Below are 26,541 nucleotides of genomic sequence, written 5' to 3' on the forward strand. Positions count from 1 at the left end.
CAATGAATTTAATCAATCACATAAAAAGTGTTGGAAAAAAATTGTTAGAAAGACTGCTAATATTTCTCTTAACTACTCCATTTGGACTCATATATAAGAAAAAATAATTAATTTTACACTAATTAAAAAAAACTTAGTTGACACCATTTAACTTTACTAATCTGAAGTACAAAATGAACTATTCCTAAAATGTTCTTTATTAGAACATGTTATCATAAATTAATAAAAATAATTAAAAAAAGAGTTATAATTAAATAAAAGATGTCCTAGGAATAATATCTCATTAAATAATCGTAAAATTAATTTGATTCACTTACTCCCTGTGGTCTCGAATATAAGAAAAGAAAAATACAAATATTAATCAATGTCCTTAAAATATTATTTAAAAAACTAAGAGAAACAAAAATTTTGGGATGCACAAAATTGTGCCGTCCATATTTTTTAATGCTCTCGTGTGATCTTGATGATAAATACTTAATTCTTTAACCAATCACATTTAATTACATTCAAATTAATTAAAAAAGTAACTTTTTCCCAACTTATCTATTATTGGAACTTGATATCAAGAATAAGAAAAAATCATTAAAACTAAGACATCAATTAAATGAATGAAATTTTAGAAATAATAAAGATAAAGTTAGTTGAATTATTTTTTATATTCAAAGTCAAGAAAAATGTAGTAATAAAAAGAAAAGTGAAGGATGTTCACGGGTTCAGGTCACCCGTGAATATGAATTGACCCAAATTGATATGAATAATTTGAGTTAGATCATTTATGTATCTGAGTCAAAATTAAACTAAATTAATCAAAATTGTTCATGTATAGTTTGAGTCACGAATTTAGATTTATAGATCCGATCAAAACTAAATCAAAACAATCAAAGTCAATCAAAATTTTAGAGTTGTTTGGTTTGACTTTAAATACTGCTAATATTGGACTCCAATTATTGAAACTGAAAGTGTTGGAATTTTTTAAAGTATTACTTTCAGTACATCGTTATTTGTTTCACTTTTTTTATATTTTTTCTATCATATTTATAATATTAATATATCATATTTTGTTCATTTGTTTCAACAAATCTGGTTGCGACAAAACTTATTGTAAAAAACTAATTTATAATAAATAGTTGTGATTCTGACTATTATAATAAATCTCGTTAAAAAATGTTTTGTTTTAATTTGTATTAATATATTTTAGAATATTATGCTGTTGATATTAGATGAATCAATTTTACTACTTTTCAGATAATAAAATTTAATACAATTTGACTATTTAAATGGATAATCCAAATATACAATTAACATAATATTATCAAATATCTAAAAGTAGTAAAATTGATTCATCTAATATCATCAACATAATATTCTAAAATATACTAATACAGATTAAAACAACATTTTTTAACGAGATTTATTATAATAGTCAGAATCACAACTATTTATTATAAATTAGTTTTTTACAATAAGTTTTGCTACAACCAGATTTGGGTTGAAATAAATATGATTGTAACAAATGTGGTTGTAATAAAACTTATTGTAATAAATTAGTTAGTAGAAAATAGTTGTGATTATGATTTTTACAATAAATCTCGTTGAATAATATTTTGTAATTTGTATTAGTATATTTTTGAATATTATGTTGATGATATTAAATCAATCAATTTTCCTATTTTCAAACATTTGATAATATTGTGTTAATTGTATTTTATATTTGGATAAATCATGTATAAAATAATAATTCTAAAAAAAAAGATCAAATTTAAATAGGTAATTCATTGGTTTGAATCAAACCATTCATGAATAGGTTGAGTTGAACTTAAAAAAAATTATGAAAATAGAACCGAACCAAATCAAACATATCAAATTTTTTATTATATTGGATCACTAAAATTGATTCAAACTGATCCATGAACACCCTTAATATAATATAACTTTTTTTCCCTTATATTTGAGTTCTATTTATTTCTTGTACTAAATGATTAGTTAAACTTAAGACTTATGTTTAGAATTATTTTTTTTCAGAAAACATTTTTTTATATATAAATGTTGATATAAATAAATATATTATTTAAAACAAATTAAATTCATTTTGCAATGAGTTACAATTAAGGAATAGTTTTAGTTTAATTATTTTTCTCATTCTTTGTCATGGTTAATGTGTGATTTTAGTTTTTATAAATGTTTGATGTCTATTTTGTAAATTATAAACTTAAATTCTCATTTTTGAATTAAAGTATTCTTCTAATTACTTTCGTACTCGCTAAGATATTTTTTTGGTTATGTAAAAAAAAAGATTTAGTTTTTGATAGATTACTCGTTAAGATTTAAGATACATGACTTCTCCTAAATTAAGTATTTAATTTTATTTTTATTTATTTATTATTTTTAAATATTATTATTTTAATTAACTTGTCTTGAAATTATTATAGTTTAATCAAATGGTCTAAACTAAAAACAATTATGAATTTTTACGTAACATGTTAATAAGTATTCTATTTCTTTATTTTAATATTTTATTTAAGTACTATGTTTGCATAATTTCCTGTCAATTTTCAAAATTTTATATCTTTAATTATTAATATTTGTCATAATAATAATAATAATAGTAATATCTTATATAATGTAGTAGGATACTCATGTATAGGCAGTATAGCTCCTAGTATTGCCAAGCATTATTATAGTTAGTTGAATTTCTGCTGAGCAAAAAAAAGAGTTGGAGATCTATTACTAATAGTGAGTTTTGCTTAATTAGCTAAGTATAGTGTGTGAATGTTATAAATTTTTGGTAGATTGATGTTGTGTTCAATTTTTATGAATGAAAAAATATATAAAAATTAATAAGAAATCATAATTAATAAAATAAAAACAATAATATCAACCTGTCATATATTAAAATAACAAAATGAAACCTATGGTTCTTCCTATCTTCGTAATTGTATCATTCCTTTTTTTAAGAATATTGGATCTGTTGTAGTAAATTCTACGTTGAAAGCATATGTGACACTATTACAATATTTTCTTAAATTTTATTATATTTTTTAGACTTTGAAAATAATTAGATACTGCTATTTCCTATAATAAAAAAAATATTCATCTCATTTAACTTAATTGCATAAGAAACTAAATAAAAACGTTGAATTATTTCTAGTACATTCCCATCCAAAAAAATAATAAAATAAAATTGAAAAAATATATAATTAACTTTAATTGGTTATTTTTACTTGTTTATTTTTTTAATATATTCTGTAAGCTTTGTGTTAACATGGCATTTTAGACTTTGATAAAACTAAAATCCTTCTTCTTCTTTTTTATAGTTTTCTATTAACAAAAAAATGGAAAGGAGATATCAGGGATACAAATTTTCGCATAGAAAATTTTTTTGTTATTAATTTATGACTATTGAAAATAATTTCAAATAGAGTCCTGTACTTTTTTCCTTTTGTAAGCTAGCATTATTTTGTTCTTTTTTTTTTTTTGCCTTATTCATCTTATTTATGTATTTTTTTTTTATTGAAACGTAGTAAAAATAATTCAAGATTTTTTAAGTTTCTGAAAAAAAATTAAGTTAAATAAGATGAATATTTTTTTATTGTATTTCTTCTTTTCAAAGTCTAAGAAATATAATAAATAATCCAAGAAAATACGCATTTACGCTCTCGGTAAAAATTTATTGTATTTGTCTTCTATTTATTCTTATTAATAAACGAGTTCACGCAATTGATATGTTCTTTTCCCCCACAATAACATGGTAAATTAAGTGTTTTAATGCATAAATTTTAGTTGATATATGACCTCCATTCAATAATATAAAATTTAGGGGAAAAAGACATCCATATTTTTTTATTCTATCGTCTCATCACATGTCAGGTAAAGCTTATTAAATTTGATAATAATTATTCTAAGGTCTGTTTGATAGCTACATAGGTACAATTAGGGGTAATCTCAGATCGAATATAAATCCAGAAATCGACAAGAAAATTGAAAATCACAAAAAAAAATTGATGGTGAATGTTTTGATTTTTTTTTTCAAACTGCACGATTGAGTTGAATTTTTTATTTGACACACAAAACTGAACTAAATCAAATTGAAGTATAAATATACCTAAAAATTATTGTTGCAATTGATATTTTATTATTAGATATCTATTTTCTATTCCTTGGATCATTGGAACTTGACAACAAATATCATGTATTGTTCTTAATTTTAAGTTTTAAGTCGAATGTTTTATTTTAATTTTTTTTATGAAGTTGAATGATTTATTATTTAAGTTTTATTCAACTTCAAAAAAATTATTATATTTTATGTTCAACTTTTAAAACTTTTGTTGTCTATTTATATTGTTCATGGTTGAATTAATTTATTTAAGTTTTGTTCAATTAATAATAACATTTTTTTAATATTTACTAACAAAATTTTTAAACCGCAAAAATTAAATCAAATAAAACCTAAAAAATAAATTTACTTTAGTTTGAATTTTATAAATAAATAAGTTAAATCAAATATAATCGCACTTCACTTAATTTTTTTATTTGATGAACAATAAACAACACAAATAAAAGAATGCCAAAATCATTGTTATACTTTACCTTTTTTCTATTAATTATTTTAATATAATTCATATTATTATTATTATTATTATTATATATAATATAATATATATCATAATTTTTTATTATATTATATATAGATATTGAATATAATAATAATAATAATAATAATAATAATAATAATTTTATTATTATATCGTACCCATCTAACAGCGTAAAACAAAAGTTTTTTTTTTAAGTAAAGCTTTGCCCTTGTTATATTAATAATTATATAAAATTCCTCAAAAAAATGATTGTAATTGTCCATACAAGATTAGATAAAGCGGGTTTTCAGTAGATAAGTAGAGAAAAAAAAAATACTCCACAACAAGTAGTTGTTCTGTGTTGTCCCACTTCTCTTGTTTTGTGTTGTTATATCCCTTAAATTTATGCAAATCAAATGTATCATTAAAATATAATAATGTTATCTGATTACATGTATGGAAAAGATTTTATTAGAAGAAATAAAATTTACTCCAGAAATTTCTACCTCTTAAAAAATTAATTTTATGACTTTTAGGAAGAAGAAAAAACTTGTATAACAAATAGTGGATAAAAAGTTAAAGAAACTCTTCGCTAAGAGGCTGTTTTCGGATTCGAAAGCATGACCAACAAGTCACCAGACACACCTTTACCGCTGCATCAGAGCTCACCCTCCTTTTAATTATAATATATTTTTAAAAAAATATTTCTTTTTTTATAAGATTTTTTTTAGATATATTAATTATATTTCTTTATATATTCTTATTTAATTATTTTTTCTCTAAATATTAATAAAAAAAATAAAATAATAATACAAATAATTGATAAATTTAATGTCCTAATTATTTTTCTTAACAAATATAAATGAATTGAAACAGTGGTATAACCAGAGACAGGAGGGGGGTTATAAAAGTGAAAATATATTAAACGAACGGCCATGTAAAATACCTCTAAAGAGTATTAGATTTACATTATTAAGATTTTGGAAGCTGTATGATAAATGATAACTTATTCTGTTTCTGATTTTGATATTCACTTGTTGGTATCAAAGTTTGAAACGTGTCAAAATTAAAAAGCGAGAGAGATTAAAGAATAGAGTTGTTGGTGTAACAGGCGAGGGCAGAGGGAAGGGTTAGGGAACAATTGGAGTGCACGAAAGCGATGCCAAAAAAACCAAACAATCATTAACAACAGCCCTAACCCCCCCGACGTCTTTCAAAACTGATTCGGAGCAATTAATGTAAAATCTATGGACATCAACGAGGAATCTTCATTCTCTCTCCGTTTTTGTTTGCATCATTAATAGACCCAAATGGACCCGAACCCGACAGCCTCGCTGGACTCCGACCCGGACCCGCTTCGCGTGAAGAGGAAGACCCTCGAGGCCGTGCTCTTGCAGTGTCAGAGAGCTCTCGAATCGATTAACGCTACTTCTGCTACTGCTTCTTCTTCTGCTTCTACTTACGTGGACGAAGAGGATTACGACGGTGAAGGTGAAGCCACTGCATCAGCTGATCCCGATGCCGACGAGGTAATTCAATTCCTCTTTCCGCTTTAGGGTTTCGATTCGTACGGAATTTCCATTTTCTTCGCTGTATTGTTTTGCTAGGGAATCTTTAATTGATCACCGATGCTTAGGTAATATCGTAATAGTGCTTGTTGTATGGGTTCAAAGGCACAGCATATAAAAATTACTAGTTTTATTCGTATTTTGAAAATATTTATTGGATACAGTTCCACAAGTGCTTTTGGTGCTGTTTTTCAATCATAATCAGAGTTTTACTTCGGTAATTTGTGTTGGCCTTTATTAATGCAAACCTTTATAGCGTGGTTACCGAGGTAAACCTCCAATTCTGATTGGAGAACAGCACCCAAAGCACTCAAGAAATTGTTCATTAGGTTAAAGAAGTGACATATTTTTTTATTTCAAGTTTGGAACCGGGAAGGACAGAATAATAGTAAATAGTATAGTACTCCCTTAATAATATGGGTAAATTTTGGCTGATTATCATTTCTGACACCACAGCTCATGTGCCTGAATGCAGTTATGTGATCTGCTGAAATCTAGAGTTGAATGTCCGGCCTTTCTTCAACAGTTGGAGTGTGCTCGGGCTTCAGTTTCACAGAATATAGATGGTATCTTCTGCAGTGTGAAATGGTTTTTGGCATTTTGGTGATTTCAAATAATCAGTGTTTTCTCTTTATTTGTTTCAAGTTTAGAATGATAATAAAAGAACAAGTTATTGGTTGTGGCAGAAGAAGGTAATTCCTGGGATATGGTTAGCGAAAATGATCTCTGGGAAGGTGAACGTGTTGACTCAGAACAAGAAGATTATGTCCTTGTTAGACAAGAAGATATAGTGGAGGGTATCGCGTGTTTCATGGCCGCATATTTGCTATCCTTAAAGCAGACTAAGGTATTCAGTTGTTAAAGCATATGTATGTGCTTGTTATTCAGTTGGTTCTATACTGTATGTAAATGTTATATTTGCCCCTTATGCAAAGTTAAATTCATTGTGATATCATTTGAATGATATTCTTGTGCAATAATTTATAAACTGTTAGAATTCATGTTTTTGGGTTCAAACTTCAAAGTATCTTCTGACATTCTATAAGAGTCCACTGTCTCCTGATTTCTGCTATTCATCTTACTCACAGGTCCCATGTACACTGGACCTTTTGATTTCTTGTTTCTGCTTATACCTCCAAATATGCTTCTCAGTCGAGGCGCAAATTCCAATTGAGGAAAAGTATAATTTAGAAAAATGTATTTGTAAAATACTTATTGTGAAATAAACATGAAAGGCTTATTTTTGCACTAAAATAATTTCAATGAAGCTGAAATAGGCAGACTTCTCATGCTGGTTTTGAAAATTTGAAATCTGATTTGAATCTGTTGCAACCTGATTGAGAAACCACCATTTTCTGTCCTCTGAATCACAGTCACTCAATTCATTCATAAATTGTCAAATCACACCAAATTGAGCTATACTAATTGCACTTGGTTTACTTTTTGAATTGGCATGTGTTCGGCTGTCTTAGGATCTTTTAGCACAGATTGGCTACGTATCAGCATGACTATTTCTGATAGATAAAAAAAAGGGCCAAAATTATGGGTGTACCTACATCACCCACATGATTTTTATGAAGCCAAAATTGCCATTGGATCTGCCTATGCTATTTAAACAATCAGGACTTTCTGGCACATTTAACATATTTTTCTTTCCCCGTGTCTTACTTTTAAAATTTATATTAAAATAAGTACTAAATTAAAGATAGGGAGTGTTATCTACCAATATATATATTATCCCAGTTGATGGATTCTTAGCTGCCCAGTGTTTTTACTAATCTTTTAGCACTGTGGTCTGCTCTGACAATTCAATTTTACTCTATTTTTGTTGCAATAAATGCTCTATGTTTTTGTTGTAGTTTGCATGAACTGATGTTTAACTATTTATGTCTCTAGTCACTTGACTATTTGAGAATAGTAATATACCACTACTATTTCTTTGCAAAATTAAACTGGAAACTTCTGGATTTAATATTTAATAATGAACTTTTTTAAGTTTGTATAATGCGTACTTTCTCTACAAGGATGTCCATCCACTTTGTTCTGTTAAATGTCAGGAAATAAGTAGTTTCATGTTACAACTCAAAAATTTTATGCCAGGATTGCATTGTTGGACTTGATATCATTGGTATCATATGTTTCCCATTCCTTTATGCCTTTATGGGCATCATGTTGCAGTCCTGTTCGTTTTTTATATGGATAAAGATTTTTCTTGCAATGCAATGTTCAGAAGTCTCAATCATTAATTTACACGCCTTTTCCATAGTCTGCTTCTCTGTAGCCCTTTTCATTCATCTATAGGATAACAATCACTAGCATTTTGTAATTAGGAATGCCTTTTTCTTCTTTGGCTGTGAATAATGTTGTTTTATGAATTCTCTCTATGATCAGTTGCTGCAAACATATTCTACCTAATGCATTTGAAATTTCTGTTTCTCTCTAACTGATTTCTTTGCTCTTTTGTAGGATTTGACCCCTATCCAACTCCAGAGTGGTGAGTTGTTTGCATTCTTCCTAGTATGATACCTTCCCGTTTTTATTCTTTCGTATATTTTAGTGATAAACAAGAAATAACTCTTTATCATCTACCTTTTCAGTCCAGATATTTTTTTATGATCTTATTGAGACAAGTTCATTGTAAGTTAGCTAAAACAATAGGAAAGAATTTCTAACTATTGTGGTTTGTTCCATTAGCGCTTAGCAAGACATTCTCAGTGAAAAAGAAAAAGGGAAAGCTACGAAAGGCTTGGGATGGGAGCAAAGTTATTTATAATGTTGCATCATGGGGGGCTACGGCCATAGGGTAAGTGGTTATTCCAATCCCCACCTCTTTTTATAATTAAGGAATTTATTGTTGCATTTACCCTTTGCATATCTTGCCCGTGGATTTGCCTGCTGCCTGATAGCGTTTAATAGTCTCGTGTGATGGACTGATGGATACTGAATACCTTGCATGTTATTTTCTTGTTAGTTGTTTTTTACATATGGTACAACATAACAAAAGAAAGTCATTCTCAGTTAATTTTTCATTCATTTATTAGGCTAATAGTTTGATTTTTATTTACCACTTGCATTTGACATTGTTGACAGGATATATCAAAACCCTGTTATTCTCAGGGCTGCAACTAAAGCATTCTGGACTTCATGTCATGTTATATCAAAGCTTCTCTGATTTGCCCGTGCAGCTTGCGGCTTGTAGCAAAGTTGTGATGTAGTAATTTAACTCTTTTCCCCCTGCCTGTGCTGCAATTTAGCTTGGCGTCCCATGCCATGATCGTCTTTGATTTAAAATTCAATTTCTTTGAAGCACAGATCAATTGATTTTAACACTGTTTGACATTGTAAATATCACTACTCTAATGTTTCCGAGTGCAATTCAAAACTCAAGCCTTAAACATAATCTCCCTCCACGTCTGAGAACTCTACTGAAATTTGCCTTGATGTTTCTTTCAATTTTTGTTTTTGCTTCGCAATATCTCACCTATTTTATTTGACCCCCACTCACGCTCTGCCCGACCTTATTTGTGCTTAACTTCGAAGAACAAGAAACAGTTGTCTGACACTGTTTTCCCCCCATATTATTTTTTTTAAAAAAATTATGCACTTTAATCGCATTGCTTATTGTTCAAGATATTTAATAATTGACGCTATTCGATAACAAGTTACAGAAAGGGTCCCGAGATCAGGCTGAAGGAATTTACTCCTTCGATACTTATCGATTAGCAAGTAATGTTTTTTTTTTTTTTTTCCAGAGATTAGTAAGTAATGTTTAACTAGTAATTAGTTGTTTCATTTTCTTAACATAAGTTCTTTTTATCAAAATTTGGCATAATTAGTAATTAGTTGTTTCATTTTCTTAAAAGTAGTTATGTTGGTTATTTTAGTTAGTTTTTAATTTTTTTATTAGCTAAACAATTATACAATTAGCTAAAAAATTTATAATTGTTTGATAAATAATTTTTTTTAGTTTGTTTAGTAATTTTTAATATTTTTTAAAATGCTAGCAAACATTATATTTCATGAAATTGACAGTTAAATTTATTTTATTTTTCTATTATTTTTTAATAATTTTATATTAGACAATTTATTTTAAGTGTTATCCTAATTAACATAATAAAAATGTAATATCTTAAGTACATATTTTTTTATGAAAAGTGTATATTTTATTTATTTATTTAAAAAATATAACAATTAAAACTAAAAATATAGTAAAAATAATTTATCTATAAATAAAAAATTTAAGAGTTTAAAATTAATTAAAAAACCTAAAATTATATCACCTCAAAATATATTTTATTCATAAAACAAAATTAAATTTTATATAAAATATAAATATATTTATTTATGTCATTTTATATTTTTCAATTATTTCAATAAATTATTTTATCGAACACTCCTAGCTTAAAAAGCTTTCAATTTTAGCTGTCAGTTAGTTATTCGAGGGCAATGGAAGAATATCTGTGTTCCTGTTTGATGCGGCCTTATGAGATTCAGGTGATTGAAAAATGGACGATGAAGGAATACAAAGTGCAGTCATCATGGACCACTACTAGTTATCATCCTTCTTTGGGTCTCATTTACCCAATATGCTTCACAAAAAATGGTGAAATTTTAGCATCGAATGGCAATAGAGCATTAGTGAGTATTAGTAACAAAGGCGAGCATACACGTGGCTGGTGCAGGACAGTAATTTGTATGGTAAACGGCAAGCTGATTATCTTGCAGCATACATCTCCATTTTGGGGTCTGAAATATTGACTCTTTCAGACAAGTTTTGGGTCTGTTGGGGGAGTCCCAGTGATAAGAGAATAGTAGAAAGGGTTGAAGCTCTCAGACAGAGACATTGAACCTGTTTTGATGACACTGTGCAAGTTGGGAAACCAGTCTTGTTCCTCACTGTGGTGTGAATAGCTTACTTGGAAGTTGGAAGCCAGGGAGTGCATGAAGTTGAATTGCTTCTACCATTTATGAGCAATAGTTCTATTCAAAGGTATGTTTGCCGACAGCCTTATTTCATATAAATATTCTGGTTATTAGTGCTATTGTTAATTTTCTTGTTAGTGGCTTGATATGTTCAAAAGAGCCAATTTCACAAGCCGCCGCTGATATAAAGGTGAGTCAATAATTATCTGTATTTATTCTATTCATGGATTTACGATGAAACTTTTGCCCAAAAAGATGTTATTTGCTTTAAGAGTTTTGAACTGAAACTTACACATGTACATAAAAGGGACATTCTTGTCTTGACGAGATCAATAATTTATTGATTTGGGATTGCTCAGTCCAAAATAATCTATCCACAACCTTTGAACAACTACCTAATCAGCTCTGGTATTACCTGGTGCTTTGCAAATAAAGCATGAATGCATTCATGTGCAAGAATTGGGGGGCTTGAATTACATTACATGATTTTTATTTTCGAATGGCCTGTTAAAAGCAAAGTAATATGATTATGATGTTGTTACCTGTTGGACATTCCTGTCCCGGTTCCTGAAAACCGAAAGCAACAAGGATTGGAGTTAGTACAGCACACTTGACGATAGTTTCATTGTTTATCGTGGCCATTTTATCTATTTTACCCTTGTTTTCATGCTCTAGAACTGTTTTCAAGCTTGTCACTGTTGTAATGAACTTGGGACTTTTATTTTTATTTCTTAGTTCTTAGCACGACACAAGTCTATTCAGGAAAGATGGTCTACGGTTGCTTGTAAAATCATGACGACATTCACATAACAAGGTGTGCGTTGTATAGAGAAATAGGGGAGAGCTTCGACCACCTATTTTTCAGAAACTTACGTGAAGCCGTGCTGCCAAATCTGTATTCTCGGAAATAATGGTAGTGCATATTGATAATCTAGATGTGAAACGACATTGGACCAGGAACGGATCCAGAACTTTGTTAAAGGGTAGATTGATTTTTTTTTTCTTTTTGTGATCTAGAACATACAATAACTACAAAAATAAATTACTTTTTTAAAAAATAACCTGAAGTATTAACAAGATCAATTTAATTGATATGATTGAAAAAATAAAATTAACTAACAAAGCCAAAAATCTATACAATAAATTAAATTATGGTTCCTTTAATCATAATAAGGTCCCTCCCTAGGGAGGGGGGGACTAGGTTCCATGTCTGCCCCCCTTCTATCCGTCCCTGCAGAGTAGTATCGTTCGTAAAGTTGAAAAACACAGAGGATGCATGTGTAATTTGTATAAAACACGGGTACACACATGCATGGAGTTTTGGAGGGTGAGCCTTGGGGTCTCGACTGCGATTAAATTTGTTGCTGCTCTAGGGTTCCCTAACGTCGTGTTTGAGAATTGATAGTGATAGCAAAGGTGTAGTGGACAGAATAAATAGTGCAAGTGTGAATGTTCCTGAACTAGGAGATATCATCAAGGAGTGCAGGCAGTTGTTACGTGATAACCCAACTTATGTTATTGGTTTTGCAAAAGAGACAAATCAATGATGTAATGGGATTACGTATGAGCTTGCTAGGGTATCATCATGTTTACCTAGCTAGTCTCTATACTAGGTATGAAGTTACCTTGTATTGAACATTTGTTGATGAATGAAATGATATTACTTATATCAATTCAGTAAAAAAAAAACTTTGTATAATGATATAATAGTATTTAGTTTGCACCAAAGAGCTGCCCTAATGCCAGGAACCCACCACATCAATAATGTAGGCAGCGCAAGGAACAATTTATTAATTATATTTACCCACTGGGTTCTCCATTTGGTTACATGTAGTTCCAATTCAGAACACCAAACCACTTTCAAGTATTTGTCTTAAACAGAATTTCCACTTTCGTTAATGAAGGAAATTCAACATTGAAACCAAATTATTGCAGACAGCTTCTCTTCTTTTGCTCCGTGGATTCAAACACAATTGTAACATTATCAAACATGAATTCCATTAGTGTAACTCAAGCATACAATTCATCGATGTTACATTCCCCAAGAAAAACCTTGATGCTGCGCGGTGAACCACAGCTGCCTTCGGCAATTAGTGCTCTGTCATTGGCAGCCATGTGTGCAATAATCTTATAAATCATTTCAATCTGCATACAAGTGAAAAATGTTATTGAACTTGGATGATTCTTAATAGGCAGGGTAGTAAACATAATTGAAGAAGAAATAAAGTGGGATAATATATATACATCTTCAGGAGCATGGCAACGGTCAGCTATTTCTTCGAGGGTCAATGGCTCAACAGGTTCTTTGCAGCTGAAAACAGAAACATATAAATATTAATTACAAGGATGCAAAAACACACAGTGAATCCATATTCTAGACAGATATTGACTCTCTGATTATTATCCTTAACAAACAACTGCAAATATTTTCAGTGGGATGCACCTTGCATCACAGCATTATTGAAATAACTCCTAGAGTCCTAGTTAGGATAGCTATTTCCTACTCCTGATAAAAAGAGGTTCTGAACTAACTTTTACAAGTCTCTGAGAGCAGAGGCTATACCCGAAATAACCCCAGCTAGGCAGCTAAGACAAAGAGAAGCTTGGTGCTTTTAAATAAACCTCATACCTTGCCTCATTTAGCACTGCCAACACTCGCTTCTGAAGTGCTAGTACTTCACCTGCTGCTTTCTTACCAGCTTCCACACCTAAACAATTATCATAGTTCAGATTTCAGATATGGATGAATGGTAAAACAAGCTTAACATATTACAAGTTCCATATGTAAATTAAGTAGTCTTGCCTTAAATTTTCATAACAACATTGAATCCCCCATATAGGACGGTAAAAATTCTGAGTCCGAAATTGTCAACATAATTCTTTATCACAAGCAAAGAAAATTCTAAAATGGGCTAAATAAATTATATTTTACCAGGTTGATGATAAGCATTTATGTTGACAAGGGAGGCATAAATTCCTACTGCTCGTTCATAGAGCCCAATAAGAGCACCAACTGTTCTTGGTGTCACTTCTTGTACAGTAACTGTGATGGACTCTCGGTTATTGGCATACAAAGCCGACCTTGTTCCCTATAGAAAGTCCAATTTTAGCATGAAGGGAACAAACAACACCCTAACAACAGTCTTGAACAAAACTATCAAATTCAGTAAGAAAATATACTTGATTAGTTGATCAGACCTGTAGCATACCAAACAAGTAGTCACCACATGTGACACCAGGTTCAAGTTCCCAATCATGACCGGGGGGTCTATCACGTAGCACCTCAATGAATGTCACAAAGAAATTGTGTACACCTTCCCTCAATTGTTGAATATAGCTGCAAGGGGGTAAAGGTTTACCAGACATTAATCAGTAATATATTTAAAAAAACTAGTATGAAAACTCACGCATGTTGATCTGTGCTTCCTTTGTTTCCATAGACACTAATTCCTTGATTAACCTATACAATCCAAAAGTTCAGAAGTCAGATTCTGATGTATCATTAATTCAGAAGGGTTTGAAGCATCTCTAAGACAAAACTCAAAACATAATAAATGTGATATAGCAGCAAGAAAGATCCATCGTAGTCGAAAAAATAGGATCCATTGTTAACAATGTCTGGTCAAGTTAATCGTGTCAGATGTGAGGCAAGTGGGCTCCACATGAAAGCATGACAATGTATACAAGACAGCAACACAAATCATGAAATCAAGAATTAAAAATGACAGGCCATAGAGTTCGTTAGGCTACTTCCTGGTGTAGGCACGGCTGTAAACTTAATTAAAGATATCTAAAAATTCATCCAAAAATACAGGGCAGACTACAGAGTACAAAGATGTTATTTAGATTTGATGTATAAAAGAATAAGACATACCCGATTACCATCCAAGTCAAACTCCTTGCCTAGAGATTCCATGACCAGCTGCTGCAAGTATCTACTGAATAATAACAGGCTGTCCTTGTACGGAAGAATAACCATATCCTACAGAATAAGAAGGAAAAGAAAACGATGAGAAATAGTCAAATAAAACATAAGACAGACGCTAACCGATCATAATTCTCACCTTGGATCCTACACCATCTGTAGCCCAATACCAACATAAAGCCAGCAGAGCTGCAGGGTTATTCCTTAACTGCAAAAATGCATATATTACTGGAGATGTAATTAGTTTCACGCCTATTTCCATACACTTAAAGCCCAAGCCACATACATGTATTTGTCACATGAAGCGTCGATAGTACTTAAGGTATGGCATTGGCAAATCATGAAGTATGAAGAAGCTCTAAGTATGGTACAACTCATGCATTATCATACATGAAAATCCTTCAATTACTAGTGCACAACTCTGAAAGAAATATTTAGATACAACAACAACAACAATAACAGCGACAAGCTGACAACAAAAAAAAATGGTGAGAAACTGATGTATACCACAGTACTTCTATTAGCCTCATCCATCAATGATGCACCGGCAAGCATTTCTCTAATATCAATGCCCTAAATCAAAGAGCATTATAAGAAAACATGAAATGTCAATGTAAATAATAAATAATGACTTTACATTTATGGCCACTTACCTGAAGGGATGCTGGAAGCAGGCCAACTGCAGACATCTCTGACGTTCTACCTCCCACCCAATCAAACATAGGAAATCTAGCTAACCAGCCCTCAATTCTGGCAGTGTTATCCAACAAAGAATTTTCTTGTGTAATAGCAACACCCTGCATTATAGCACGAATTAGTGATTGTGACAATTTCCACAAATTGAAACTGACAGTAGACGTGCAAGTGATGCAGGATCAATATCATATGGATTTTCTTAACAGTCAAAACAGAAAATGAATTGATCAAAGTAGAAATTTTCCAGTAAATATTGCTTCTAATTATAAATTAATACATAAAACCATAATTATCTTACTATTAGTAAACTAGGTAGTTTTCCACAACTCTAAAAAAAATAAGTGCAACATAACTACAGAAGTTTCAACTATTGCTAGACAATGCAAGCAAATCTATAAAATAAAAAATAAAAATAAAAAGTATAGGAGACAGAAAATTGAAATTTTGAGAATCTTCATACTGGTTAAAGTAGATCAATCCAGATACGATTAGTTTTTTCACCCTCATAAAACTATCACCCACGATTCTAGCACCATAATACTATGTAGTATCTGAACTTCTGATTCAAACGTAGTAATGTGTTATAATATGGGGAAATAAAAATATATAAAAGTGAAAACCTGAGATTAAACCTGTTTTGGAAAATTCAAGCCTGCTTCACGAAAGGCCTTCTGCACTTCCAATAAACCATTTCTAGTCTCTGGGGTACCTCCACTCTGAAGATAATCAAAATTCTCAAGTCAAAACATGCTCTCTGACTGATTATAACATCATAATCAAACAAACAAAAAAAAGAACAATCTCAATACAGACCTTTGAAATCACAATCACAAGTGTTGAAGCTAGCTCCGACCCAAGCTGTGCAATCTGATGATCAATTCCAGCAGGATCCGTGTTGTCCACAAATCTTATCTGTGGTAGAGAAGTGAAGAAGGCAAAGTCATCATTAAATCCTTGTGAGAAACGAAATAACTGAATTAACAAATGAGGAGCAAATTTCCCATGCATTACTTATTCTTCCAATTTAGCATTAATGATTTCTCAGGAGGAAAATTATTAGATAATATAATCCTCAACTACTACGTGTCCATAGTTCCAACCAATTTCTATATTTTTTTTTATCCATGAGAATTGAAGACTGTGTCAGGGGATTACAATAACTCAGACACCTTGCTCAACCAGCTGAGCTAGACCCCTTAGTCCCAACCAATTTCTACATGTTACTTAATTGAGTTTTTTCAATTTACATGAAAGTATTAATAACACTCGACTACATGTCAAGTAAAAATTATTTGGGACCATGCTGTTCCAGACCCGGACCATGTAATAATTTCTCGAACAATAGAGCTAGAAAGATACCTTGAGTGGAGGATTATCAGGTGCCAATGCTTCTGCAACAAACTGTGGTCCAAGAGCAGAACCTCCAATTCCCACGGACAATATTTGCGTAAATCGACCCTCCGGAGAAGAAGGAGGCTTAATCTGCCAAAGTACATTCCATTATTCCCACACACAAATCACCAAAAACTTAAACAAAATCCACAACAGTTGAGTTTTTGTTAGACTATTAGTTTTCGTTAGCAGAGGGGAACGAACCCGCAAGCTTTTCCCTCTTTCCTTCTCCCTTAGCCATCCAAAGCACAACAGTTGAGTTAACAAAAGAAGGAGAAGTGACTGAACTGACCTTACCACTGACGACGTCGTTAGCGAACTTGCAAACAGCGTCGAGTGTGTTCTCAATCTGCGTCTTGAGGAACGCGGTTGGCGCGCGCTTAGGGTCCCTCAGCCAATAGTGCCCCACCATGCGACCCTCGTCGGGATTCGCGATCGCACCTTTCTCCAACTCCTCCATCGCCCGAAACGCCGCTTCGAAACAGGGCTCCATTTCCTTAACGAACTCATCGCTGAACCCGACCCGACTCACATCCAAGTAAATCCCAAGTTCCTTGTGCTGGTACAGCCAATCCACGTATCTCCGCCACAGCGCGCGCGGATCTTTCTCCAACCCCTTCTTCACCGCCGCCAATGCTCCGTCGGAAACCTCACGAGCCACCGCACGAGGAGGGGGCACGAGGCTGAGAGTCCGATCGGCGCGGCGGGCGGGGAAGGACACGTGGTCTTTGCGGAGAGGGTCGGTCAACGATGGGGATTGGTTCGGGAATTTTTTGAGAGTTGGGGAAGAGGAGCAAATGCCTGAGAGTGATGCCATGATTTTGTTTAGAGATCGCAGTTGAACGTTGAAACCGAGGATTTTTACGTTAGGAGCATGATATTTTTGGAAGATGGTAACAAACAACCAAGTGTTGTGATGCGAATGGTGTGGTTTAGTTGAATCGGATGAAGTGGAACTTTGTTTTATAAGGTGAGGGACAGAACAGAAGAGAGCGGTTTTTGTCTTTGTTGAAGGTTGTTTTCTGGTTCTTTGTGATATTCACCGGAGACACGCGCCGATAATGAAATTAGTCAATAAATAACACCTCTGTTGCCCTCACCAGCAAATTTAAAATTGCTCAGGTTGTTTTATAAATAAATAAAAATCTTCAGGCTGCAAATATTCAAGGGATTAATTTAACTTATTGCGAATCACTAATTAAACTCATTGTTGTGCGAGTTGAAAAATATGTCAGATTTTTTATAAATTGACTTTCATTAATTAATGCCTTTGTTTTTTTCTTCTTTGAACTAGCTCACCGAGAAAATGACCTGAATTGGAAAATCACGTCTTTGAGGGGCGTGTCTCCTTCACGGGTGAGAGATGGAACTTCTTCTAACATGAATCATGTTTAAAAATATACCTTTATTTGCAATAATTAATTTTCTTCTTTGTTTGAGCTTTTCCATATTTTCTTTTCTAGAGGCGCAGGATTATTATCTTAATTAAAGCTATTAAGAAATCGATTTAGACATTCAGTGAAATGCATATCGTAAAAGTCGAATCAAATAAAAAAATTGAGTTTAATCTTTATGGAAAAAATAAGCTATATATCAACATTGATCTTATTAAACAATGTTATACTATTATTTCATCATAAATCATATGAAAAGTTTATTTCTATTAGTGCGGGAGCCGGATTAACTTAAGCAAACCCATTAGAAGAGGCTTATTTTTAACCTCCGAACAAACAGCACGTGTGCTTTAACAGTGCATTTAACATTTTTTTAAGTGCCTCTGGCAGTTAATGCCATATTTAGAAGATAGGAAGGAAGACTTTGTTACTAAATATTTGTCTTACAATTTAAAATTTATAAAATTTGTTAAGTAAAATTAGATTTTTTATTTTTTTAAGATTTTATTTTAATGAGTCAATAATTTTTTACGTTTGCTTTGATACCTTAGATTGGATTGGTTTTCGACGATCATATCCAATGGTCATATTTTGTTGTTGTTGTCTAAGGAGATTTATGTTTATAATTATATCTCTTTTCTCCTCTTTAAAAAAACACACGAGTAGAGAACATTCTGATTTTTTTTTTCTCTCTAAAATTTTCTTTTTCTTCTATTATATAAAAAAAACTTATTTTTGAGAGCAAGAGCATTGAAATCCTTTTGCTATGCACGATCGGAACCAATGAGTTGTCGTATCTTGAGAGAAGACTGCAATCAAATTTTTCCACCAGTGCAGTGAAGATATTTTCTCTCTAAAGATAACATTTGCGCGCTTCAATCTAGACTAATTAATTCTTTCCTGATTTATATTTTTCTTGTATTAATTGTATGATATAATGCATTGTTGATTCATGTGCTGCCAATTAAAGTTATTTTACTACTGTTATTTTGTTATTTAATTCAAGACCTTGCATTTTTTTTCTTATTTATTTCTTTCCTTTCATTTTTTAATTTGACGATGATGCTCTTAAGAATTATGCTCTTATGCACATATTCTTGAATTTGGGAGGGTCAAATTTATGAGTCTTTTTCCTCTGAATGAAAGTTATAGACTATGGTTTTTGTTTCGTATATAAAAGTTTTAAAAACAAGTAAATCATGGTGTCATCCCTCTAGGCTTTGTGTTCTTTATGAATAGTTTGTCAAAAAATGGTCTAAATTCCTCTATCTTGACATGATGGGGATTGGGAATTGCTTGTTGGGACTTTTGCGCTAATATTATAAAACAATTATATTAATTATGTATTATTAATGTGTTTTATTTTATGTAGTCAAATTAAGTAAGTCTATTAAATAATTAAATAAGATAATATGAACCTAAAAAAATATATGTCAATGTTGACCCATTAAAAGATAATGAAAATCCTATTAGATTAACACGTAAGAAGGTTATGATCTAGAATCATCACATATAATTTTTCTTCTCTCCATTTGAGTTAAATATTATTTAATTTAAGTATAATTATCATAGACGATAAAAGAGTTATTAGATTCCTCCTTCATTTAATAAAGATAAAAAAGAGAGGGCATATCCATGGGAGCCAAAAGGATTCAGAGGAGGCATGTCTGCTACGGTAGATTGCGGAAAATTTCATGATTCTACACATGTTCGTGACATTCAAAAGTAGCATAAGGAACAATTCGTAGAAACAAGTGACAATGCTTGCCCAAGAAACTCAAAAGGAGCAGCCAAGTAAGGGTTCTTTCTTGCTCTTCTTCCCACTCCCATTCTTTTCGCACTCCTTTTCTTCCCTTAACACACCTAACTTTTTTTAGAAATGAAAAAATCTAAGTTATAATTTTGATTCCCCAGCTCTATAAATTTAGTGATTTTGGTTCTCCTAAATATATTATTAACAAATAATTTTAATTAACTGAGTTATTACATTAATTATAAATTAATTAAAACCATTAATTATTAAAAAATTATTAATCTTATTTCTCTACATCACTATCTTCTTCTTCTTAGACACTTCTTCCACCTCATTTGTTGCATGCAACTCCACCACAACAATCCCAGATTAGAATTAATAATTTTTATTTAATTTATAATTAATTTAATATCTCTAATAATCTATTAGGAAAACCATCAATTTATAAAACTATGAGAATCAAATGTTACAACTAAAAATCAAAAGGATCAAAAGAATGAATTTAGAAAACTAAGAAAACCAAAATTATAATTTAGATAGAGTAAAACAATTTTATAGTTGTTTGGTTAAACAAAAGTTTTTTTTTTATCTTTTACTTGATTGAGTAGAATTGTAAAAAGTATAAAATAACTCTTTTATCGTCTATAATAATTATACTTAACTTAAAAAATGTGTATAAAATAACATAAATTCATAAAGACATTTTGGTATCTTAAAATGCCATTTTTTACTACATTTATCCACTTTTGTAGTGATTATGAAAATGATAGATATGCATGTTTTATAATTTCTACTTCTCTTTTTTATCTTTACCAAATGAAGAAAGAATCTAATAACTCTATTATCGTCTATAATAATTATATTTAACTTAAATAATATTTACCTAAATGAAATATATCTATGATATAGAAAAAAAATAACAGCTTTTATTTTCTATTCATCTAGCTTCCTTTCATCTAAACTCTAACATTCCAAATTGAGCCTTAAAAACTTCACCCTTTCACCCTCATAAGTCATAATGCACCCTCTCCCCGTTTATCACCATTTTCTTTTATCACATCTTTTACTCTTGCTTTTTGAGAAAAATAATGTTCTTGGTCCATGAAAATGTAAAACATTATTACATCAACACTTTAAAATAAAGAAATTCAAAATAAATCCATGAGATATCAAATGAGTCTCAAAACTTAACTATTTATAGTCTCTTTAATCTTCATACATATTCACATGATTTTATGAATTTTGGATTACGGTAATTGATGGATTGCACTTCCATAAGACGTTTTTTTTCAGAGACTAATGTGACGTCCTCACCATACTCTTTCAGGAACCTATGTGATGTTTTATCCCTCATTTTTCTCACTGTTTCCTTCTTTCCAGAGCCATATTGTGTCATCTCAATATTATATTTATTGCATGCTTGTTTTTGTCGTCTCAGTGAGCACCTTTTATTTCATAAATTTAATAGAAACTATTAGGATGTGTTTGTTTGTAGAAAAAGCAAGTGAAAAAGAAGAGAAATGAATAGTAAAATATGGTAGATTCACACTTTATACTCTAATTTAATTCAAAACTCTCATCTTAATTTACTTTCTTTTCATTCCTTTTTACTCTACCAAACGAACCCTTAGTTTCAGAAATATATTTCAACCTTTTAAGAACTAGTTTCTGGAGTGTATTTTTGGCAAGCTTAAATTTTCTTGCTTTTGAATACTTGAAAATAATATATTTATTTGTTATACACCAGAAAAATTAGTTTCCATAAAAAATATTTTTTCATAAATAAAAAAAAAATATTGCATTACAAAACTAATTTTCATAAAAGATATTTTTATTAAAATACCAAAGGAAAAAACAAATGGAGTGCAAAGAGTAAAAAATAGTGAAAATAGAATCCCAGGCCCAAAAAGAATCCAAACTCAGGAAGGGTGGGTGAGACAGGTGAATCCTACACATGTTATCTCAATCTTTTTCCAAGTGTTTTTTTATACATAAAATCCATTCATTCGGTTTCGTTCCACTCCCCCCAATAGCCGCTATTCTACTCGCAAGCAAATCAGAACAAGAGAAGAGAATGGCAGGAGCAGAGGGGCTAAACAGAGAACAGTACGTGTACCTTGCGAAGCTGTCGGAGCAGGCGGAGCGGTACGAGGAGATGGTGGAGTTCATGCAGAAGGTGGTGGTGGGGTGGACGCCGGCGTCGGAGCTCACGGTGGAGGAGCGCAACCTCCTCTCGGTGGCCTACAAGAACGTGATCGGGTCTCTGCGTGCAGCGTGGCGCATCGTGTCCTCCATCGAACAGAAGGAGGAAGGGCGCAAGAACGACGACCACGTGTCCCTCGTGAAGCACTACAGATCCAAGGTCGAGAACGAGCTCACGCAGGTCTGCGCCAGCATCCTCAACCTCCTCGACTCCAACCTCGTACCCTCCGTCTTCGCCAGCGAGTCCAAGGTCTTCTACTTGAAGATGAAGGGCGATTACCACCGCTATCTCGCAGAGTTTAAGGTTGGGGATGAGAGAAAAACCGCTGCTGAGGATACCATGTTGTCTTACAAGGCTGCCCAGGTAAGCAACCAAACCAAGTTCCCCCCCCCTTTTGATTATTTTTATTGTTTCTACAACAATTGATGGTTATTGTTGTTGTTAGGACATTGCTTCTGGGGATCTTCCCCCTACTCACCCCATCAGATTGGGTCTCGCTCTCAACTTCTCCGTCTTCTACTATGAAATCCTCAACCAGTCTGATAAAGCGTGTGCCATGGCTAAACAGGTCAACTTCATTTCGACGTTTTTGACTTTCTTGTTTCGGCAATCAATTATCCTTTCCCCTTTTATTTTACTCGGAGATTCCACTTCCGTTTAACATTTTTTGGAAAAATAACAAACATTTTTTTTAATCATTACTGGTATGTTCCGGAAGGATTTTGACTACCTGGATTTCTGTTTGACTTGGTATATGCCTTTTGTTGTGTTGTGGGGATGTATCTTATCAGAAAATGGGTGGATTTTGTGAATTTCTCTTGTTTGGCTTGCTGTAACAATCTGTTTTCTTGAATTTATTGAGGATTTGCATTTACACGCATTATTCTGTACTGACTGGACACCAGAAAAAGGTTGCTAACACAGACCATAGTTCTTACCTGTATCATGATAGTTGAGGTGGGTGAGCAATAAATTGCACACTGCATAGCAGTCTAACTGTCAAATTTGGTTCCCAATCAATTGCAAAGGTTTTGCTCATGAAGCTTGGTAGGTTTTTCACTTGAATTGAACTATTAACAGAAAGGGGGAAATAACAAGCAAGCCAACAAAAAGTACTTTAACCTTGGTTCATCAGATTTTTCTTTCTTTCAGAAATAAAATGGTATTGTTCATCTGCAATGATTATGGTTACCCCATAGCATAATCTGGTTCTTAAGCAATCTGATAATTTTGCTGCTCAATTGCAACTAAATGGAGTTGATATTTTGCTGGAAAGATTTTATTATTCATCTGCAGCTAATTTTTTTAATTATAAAATTTAGTTGATTGGTTGTGTGTACCAAACTGGATGACTTGGAAGTGTTGTTAACTTTAACCCGAAATTGTATTTTCTCCCCTGGAAAGAATACACTACAATTTGTCTATTAGCAATCCTGGCTTATCCATATTGGCTTACATGGCTTACGCGATTCCATGTTTTATGATATTCTGTCTTTCTCTTTTTCCATTTTAATGCTTGGCTTCTACTGTTCTGAGTAACTGCAACAGGAGCACGTCCTTATTGATTCTAAAATCTACTTAACCGTATATTGGTTTTCATATTTGATAGGCTTTTGAGGAAGCAATTGCTGAGCTGGACACCTTGGGAGAAGAATCCTACAAAGACAGCACGCTCATAATGCAGCTTTTAAGAGACAACCTCACCCTTTGGACTTCTGATGTCCAGGTAAATGTCACTATGGAATAATATGGAACCCACACTTTACAGAATATTTCTCTCTTTAGCTCCTAACCAATCAAAATCTGAGTTGAACTATACTTTAACTTCATGCAGGACCAGCTAGATGAGCCCTGATATCCATTATAGGTTTGATGGGTGGTATTCTTCCTCTCATGGAGGTGGGCTTTGAATGTCATTTCTTTGTGCTAAATTAAGAATCGCCCTAGTTTATAAAATGATTGGCAATCTGTGATATAATGTTGTATGAACAGAGACCAGGCTTCTTTGTTTTTTATTTTTATGTCTCATGATATTTTGGAAAGGATACTGTATAATGGGATATCCAATTAATTAATTATTATATCTGTTGCAATCTTTACCTACAGTTTTTGGGTTACTTCCACAGTCCCACAACTCATAGGGTCCTCCTAACTCATAAGTGGCCCCCATTTTAAAATTTTGGGTCAGCCGCCATACAAGCATGTGGTGGTCCTATATGAACTTGAAGTGTCATTGTAGCAACATTATTCTCTTGGAAAGAACATTTTCCTTGCAGCTATAATGGCGCATATGTCATCCGTCGAGCATGATGCTGACAGATATTGTTTGCAAACATAAAATATCAAATTTGATTACTGTAGTAAATGACATTGTTTTTCAAAGATGCCAAAATATACGCTTGATGTTGAGGATTGGCTATCCACACCATTTAGCGCAATGTCATTTTAACCCATCATTTTTGCTTACTAACTGAAGATATTTTTCCTTCATGAGGCATACAAAAGTTTAAAGATATTTTCCTTTCACATACTAAGGGTCTAGCACAGTTGAGCTTGAGTTATAAATTCTTTTAATAATATTTTTATTCTCATGAATAAAAAATATATTTGACTGAATTGTAATTATATACACTAACAATTTTCTTTCCTTCACGCGTTTTTTGTTTATATAGAAGAGTTATTATAGGTTAAATTTTAATTTCGTAGTTATACATCTATTTTTGGTACATATAGTTATAAATCTCTAGTTAAGTCATTGTAATATTAAAACTTTTAAGACCACGTCGTTAAAGCACCGGAGAAACTTTTAACACCGGATTAAACATCTTATATTTGAGTCTATACTATTTGAGTTTGGTCGGTGGAAATGATAAGATATTGAATAAAGATTTTAAAAGATTATTTTATGATAAAAAATTTGTGGATTTTAAAATAGATTATAAGAATGCAATGATTTTTAAGATATTTTAAAAGATTTTTATGATTAGAATTTTGTAGTTTAGATTTTAATGGATTTACAAAATATAAATTTATAACATTTAAAAGGACATGATGAATTTTTAAGATTTTTAAGATATTTTAAAAGATTTTTATGATTAGAATTTTGTAGTTTAGATTTTAATGGATTTACAAAATATAAATTTATAACATTTAAAAGGACATGATGAGTTTTTAAGATTTTAAATGATTTCGTAAAATTTTTAAAAATATTTAAAATTATTGATAAAAATCCATCAATTTTGAAAGATTTACTATATACATGGTAAATTGTCATTCAATAATTATCCCGTGCTCGAGAAATTTGTGACAACCTTGCCAACATATACTATGTGAAGAATGATATCATTGTCTGTTATGAGATCCAAAGCAAGATCTTTATGACTAAGCAAGGAAGCCTCTCGGTGACAGAATATTATGAAACCTTGAGTGGCTTGTGGATGGAGTTCGACCAATATCAGAATTTGAAGATGACATGCAAATGCAATGCTGACTCCGTTGCATTGGCTCAGTTTATTGAGCAAGAGAGAATCTTTAAGTTTCTCTCCGGCTTGAATCCTGAGTACGATCATATTCGGGTTCGGGTTCGGGTTCAAATATTGAATAAGGAAAAACTCCCTTCACTGTTGGAGGTGTTTTATACTGTGAGTGATGAAGAAACTCGAATATCAAGCATGCTTGATGATGGCAGTTCCAATAAGGGATAAGCTTTCACATCAAGAAAAGGGTTTCACTAAAAAGGTCACTTCGGTTGACAAGTCTTCCGCGAAGGATAATCGTGAGCAACGCAGCACTTATTGTAAATATGTTTTCCAAAGTTTTCATTAGTTGTTACAAAAAAATTTGTTGGCCTTAAATAAAAAACATTGTTAGCCTTGCCTTGGGACTATAAAGAATTTATATATTGGTCACCTGTGGCCTAATTACATGCCACTAATTTAATTACGTAACAGAGTAGACGAGGGCTTGTACCTAATTTTTAGTGGCTCCACACACCTTATGTTGTGGGAATATTGGGAAAAACAACTCAATTAAAGTTTTACTATTTTAAAAGAAAAATATTCTTAAACCCGAAAGCAGATAGATGGATGGTACAGGAAACACACAAATCAGACAAAA

General features: G+C 31.8%; 3 protein-coding genes across 3 annotated transcripts; 2 read left to right on the forward strand and 1 right to left on the reverse strand.

The window, feature by feature from the left end:
- The first annotated feature begins 5,569 nt into the window (after nt 1-5,569).
- LOC114415232 lies at nt 5,570-9,539 on the forward strand. Its single transcript, XM_028379827.1, has 6 exons — nt 5,570-6,100; nt 6,615-6,705; nt 6,826-6,986; nt 8,606-8,633; nt 8,834-8,942; nt 9,230-9,539. Exons 1-6 carry the CDS (start codon nt 5,882-5,884, stop codon nt 9,309-9,311), a joined length of 690 nt encoding a protein of 229 aa, XP_028235628.1. The 5' UTR covers nt 5,570-5,881; the 3' UTR covers nt 9,312-9,539.
- A 3,263-nt stretch (nt 9,540-12,802) lies between these two features.
- On the reverse strand, nt 12,803-18,165 carry LOC114415233 (glucose-6-phosphate isomerase 1, chloroplastic-like). Its single transcript, XM_028379828.1, has 14 exons — nt 17,368-18,165; nt 17,043-17,165; nt 16,497-16,595; nt 16,316-16,399; nt 15,641-15,784; nt 15,495-15,560; nt 15,127-15,195; nt 14,937-15,044; nt 14,470-14,522; nt 14,261-14,399; nt 13,995-14,151; nt 13,692-13,770; nt 13,307-13,373; nt 12,803-13,207 (listed from the first exon to the last, which is right to left on the reverse strand). Exons 1-14 carry the CDS (start codon nt 17,890-17,892, stop codon nt 13,073-13,075), a joined length of 1,848 nt encoding a protein of 615 aa, XP_028235629.1. The 5' UTR covers nt 17,893-18,165; the 3' UTR covers nt 12,803-13,072.
- Nucleotides 18,166-22,224: 4,059 nt separating this feature from the next.
- On the forward strand, nt 22,225-24,530 carry LOC114415234 (14-3-3-like protein B). Its single transcript, XM_028379829.1, has 4 exons — nt 22,225-22,788; nt 22,871-22,993; nt 24,035-24,151; nt 24,260-24,530. The coding sequence occupies exons 1-4, from the start codon at nt 22,297-22,299 to the stop codon at nt 24,278-24,280; spliced, it is 753 nt and encodes a 250-aa protein (XP_028235630.1). The 5' UTR covers nt 22,225-22,296; the 3' UTR covers nt 24,281-24,530.
- Nucleotides 24,531-26,541: the final 2,011 nt, after the last annotated feature.

The sequence above is a fragment of the Glycine soja genome, chromosome 6 (genome assembly GCF_004193775.1).
Source record: "Glycine soja cultivar W05 chromosome 6, ASM419377v2, whole genome shotgun sequence".
Lineage (NCBI taxonomy): Eukaryota > Viridiplantae > Streptophyta > Magnoliopsida > Fabales > Fabaceae > Glycine > Glycine soja.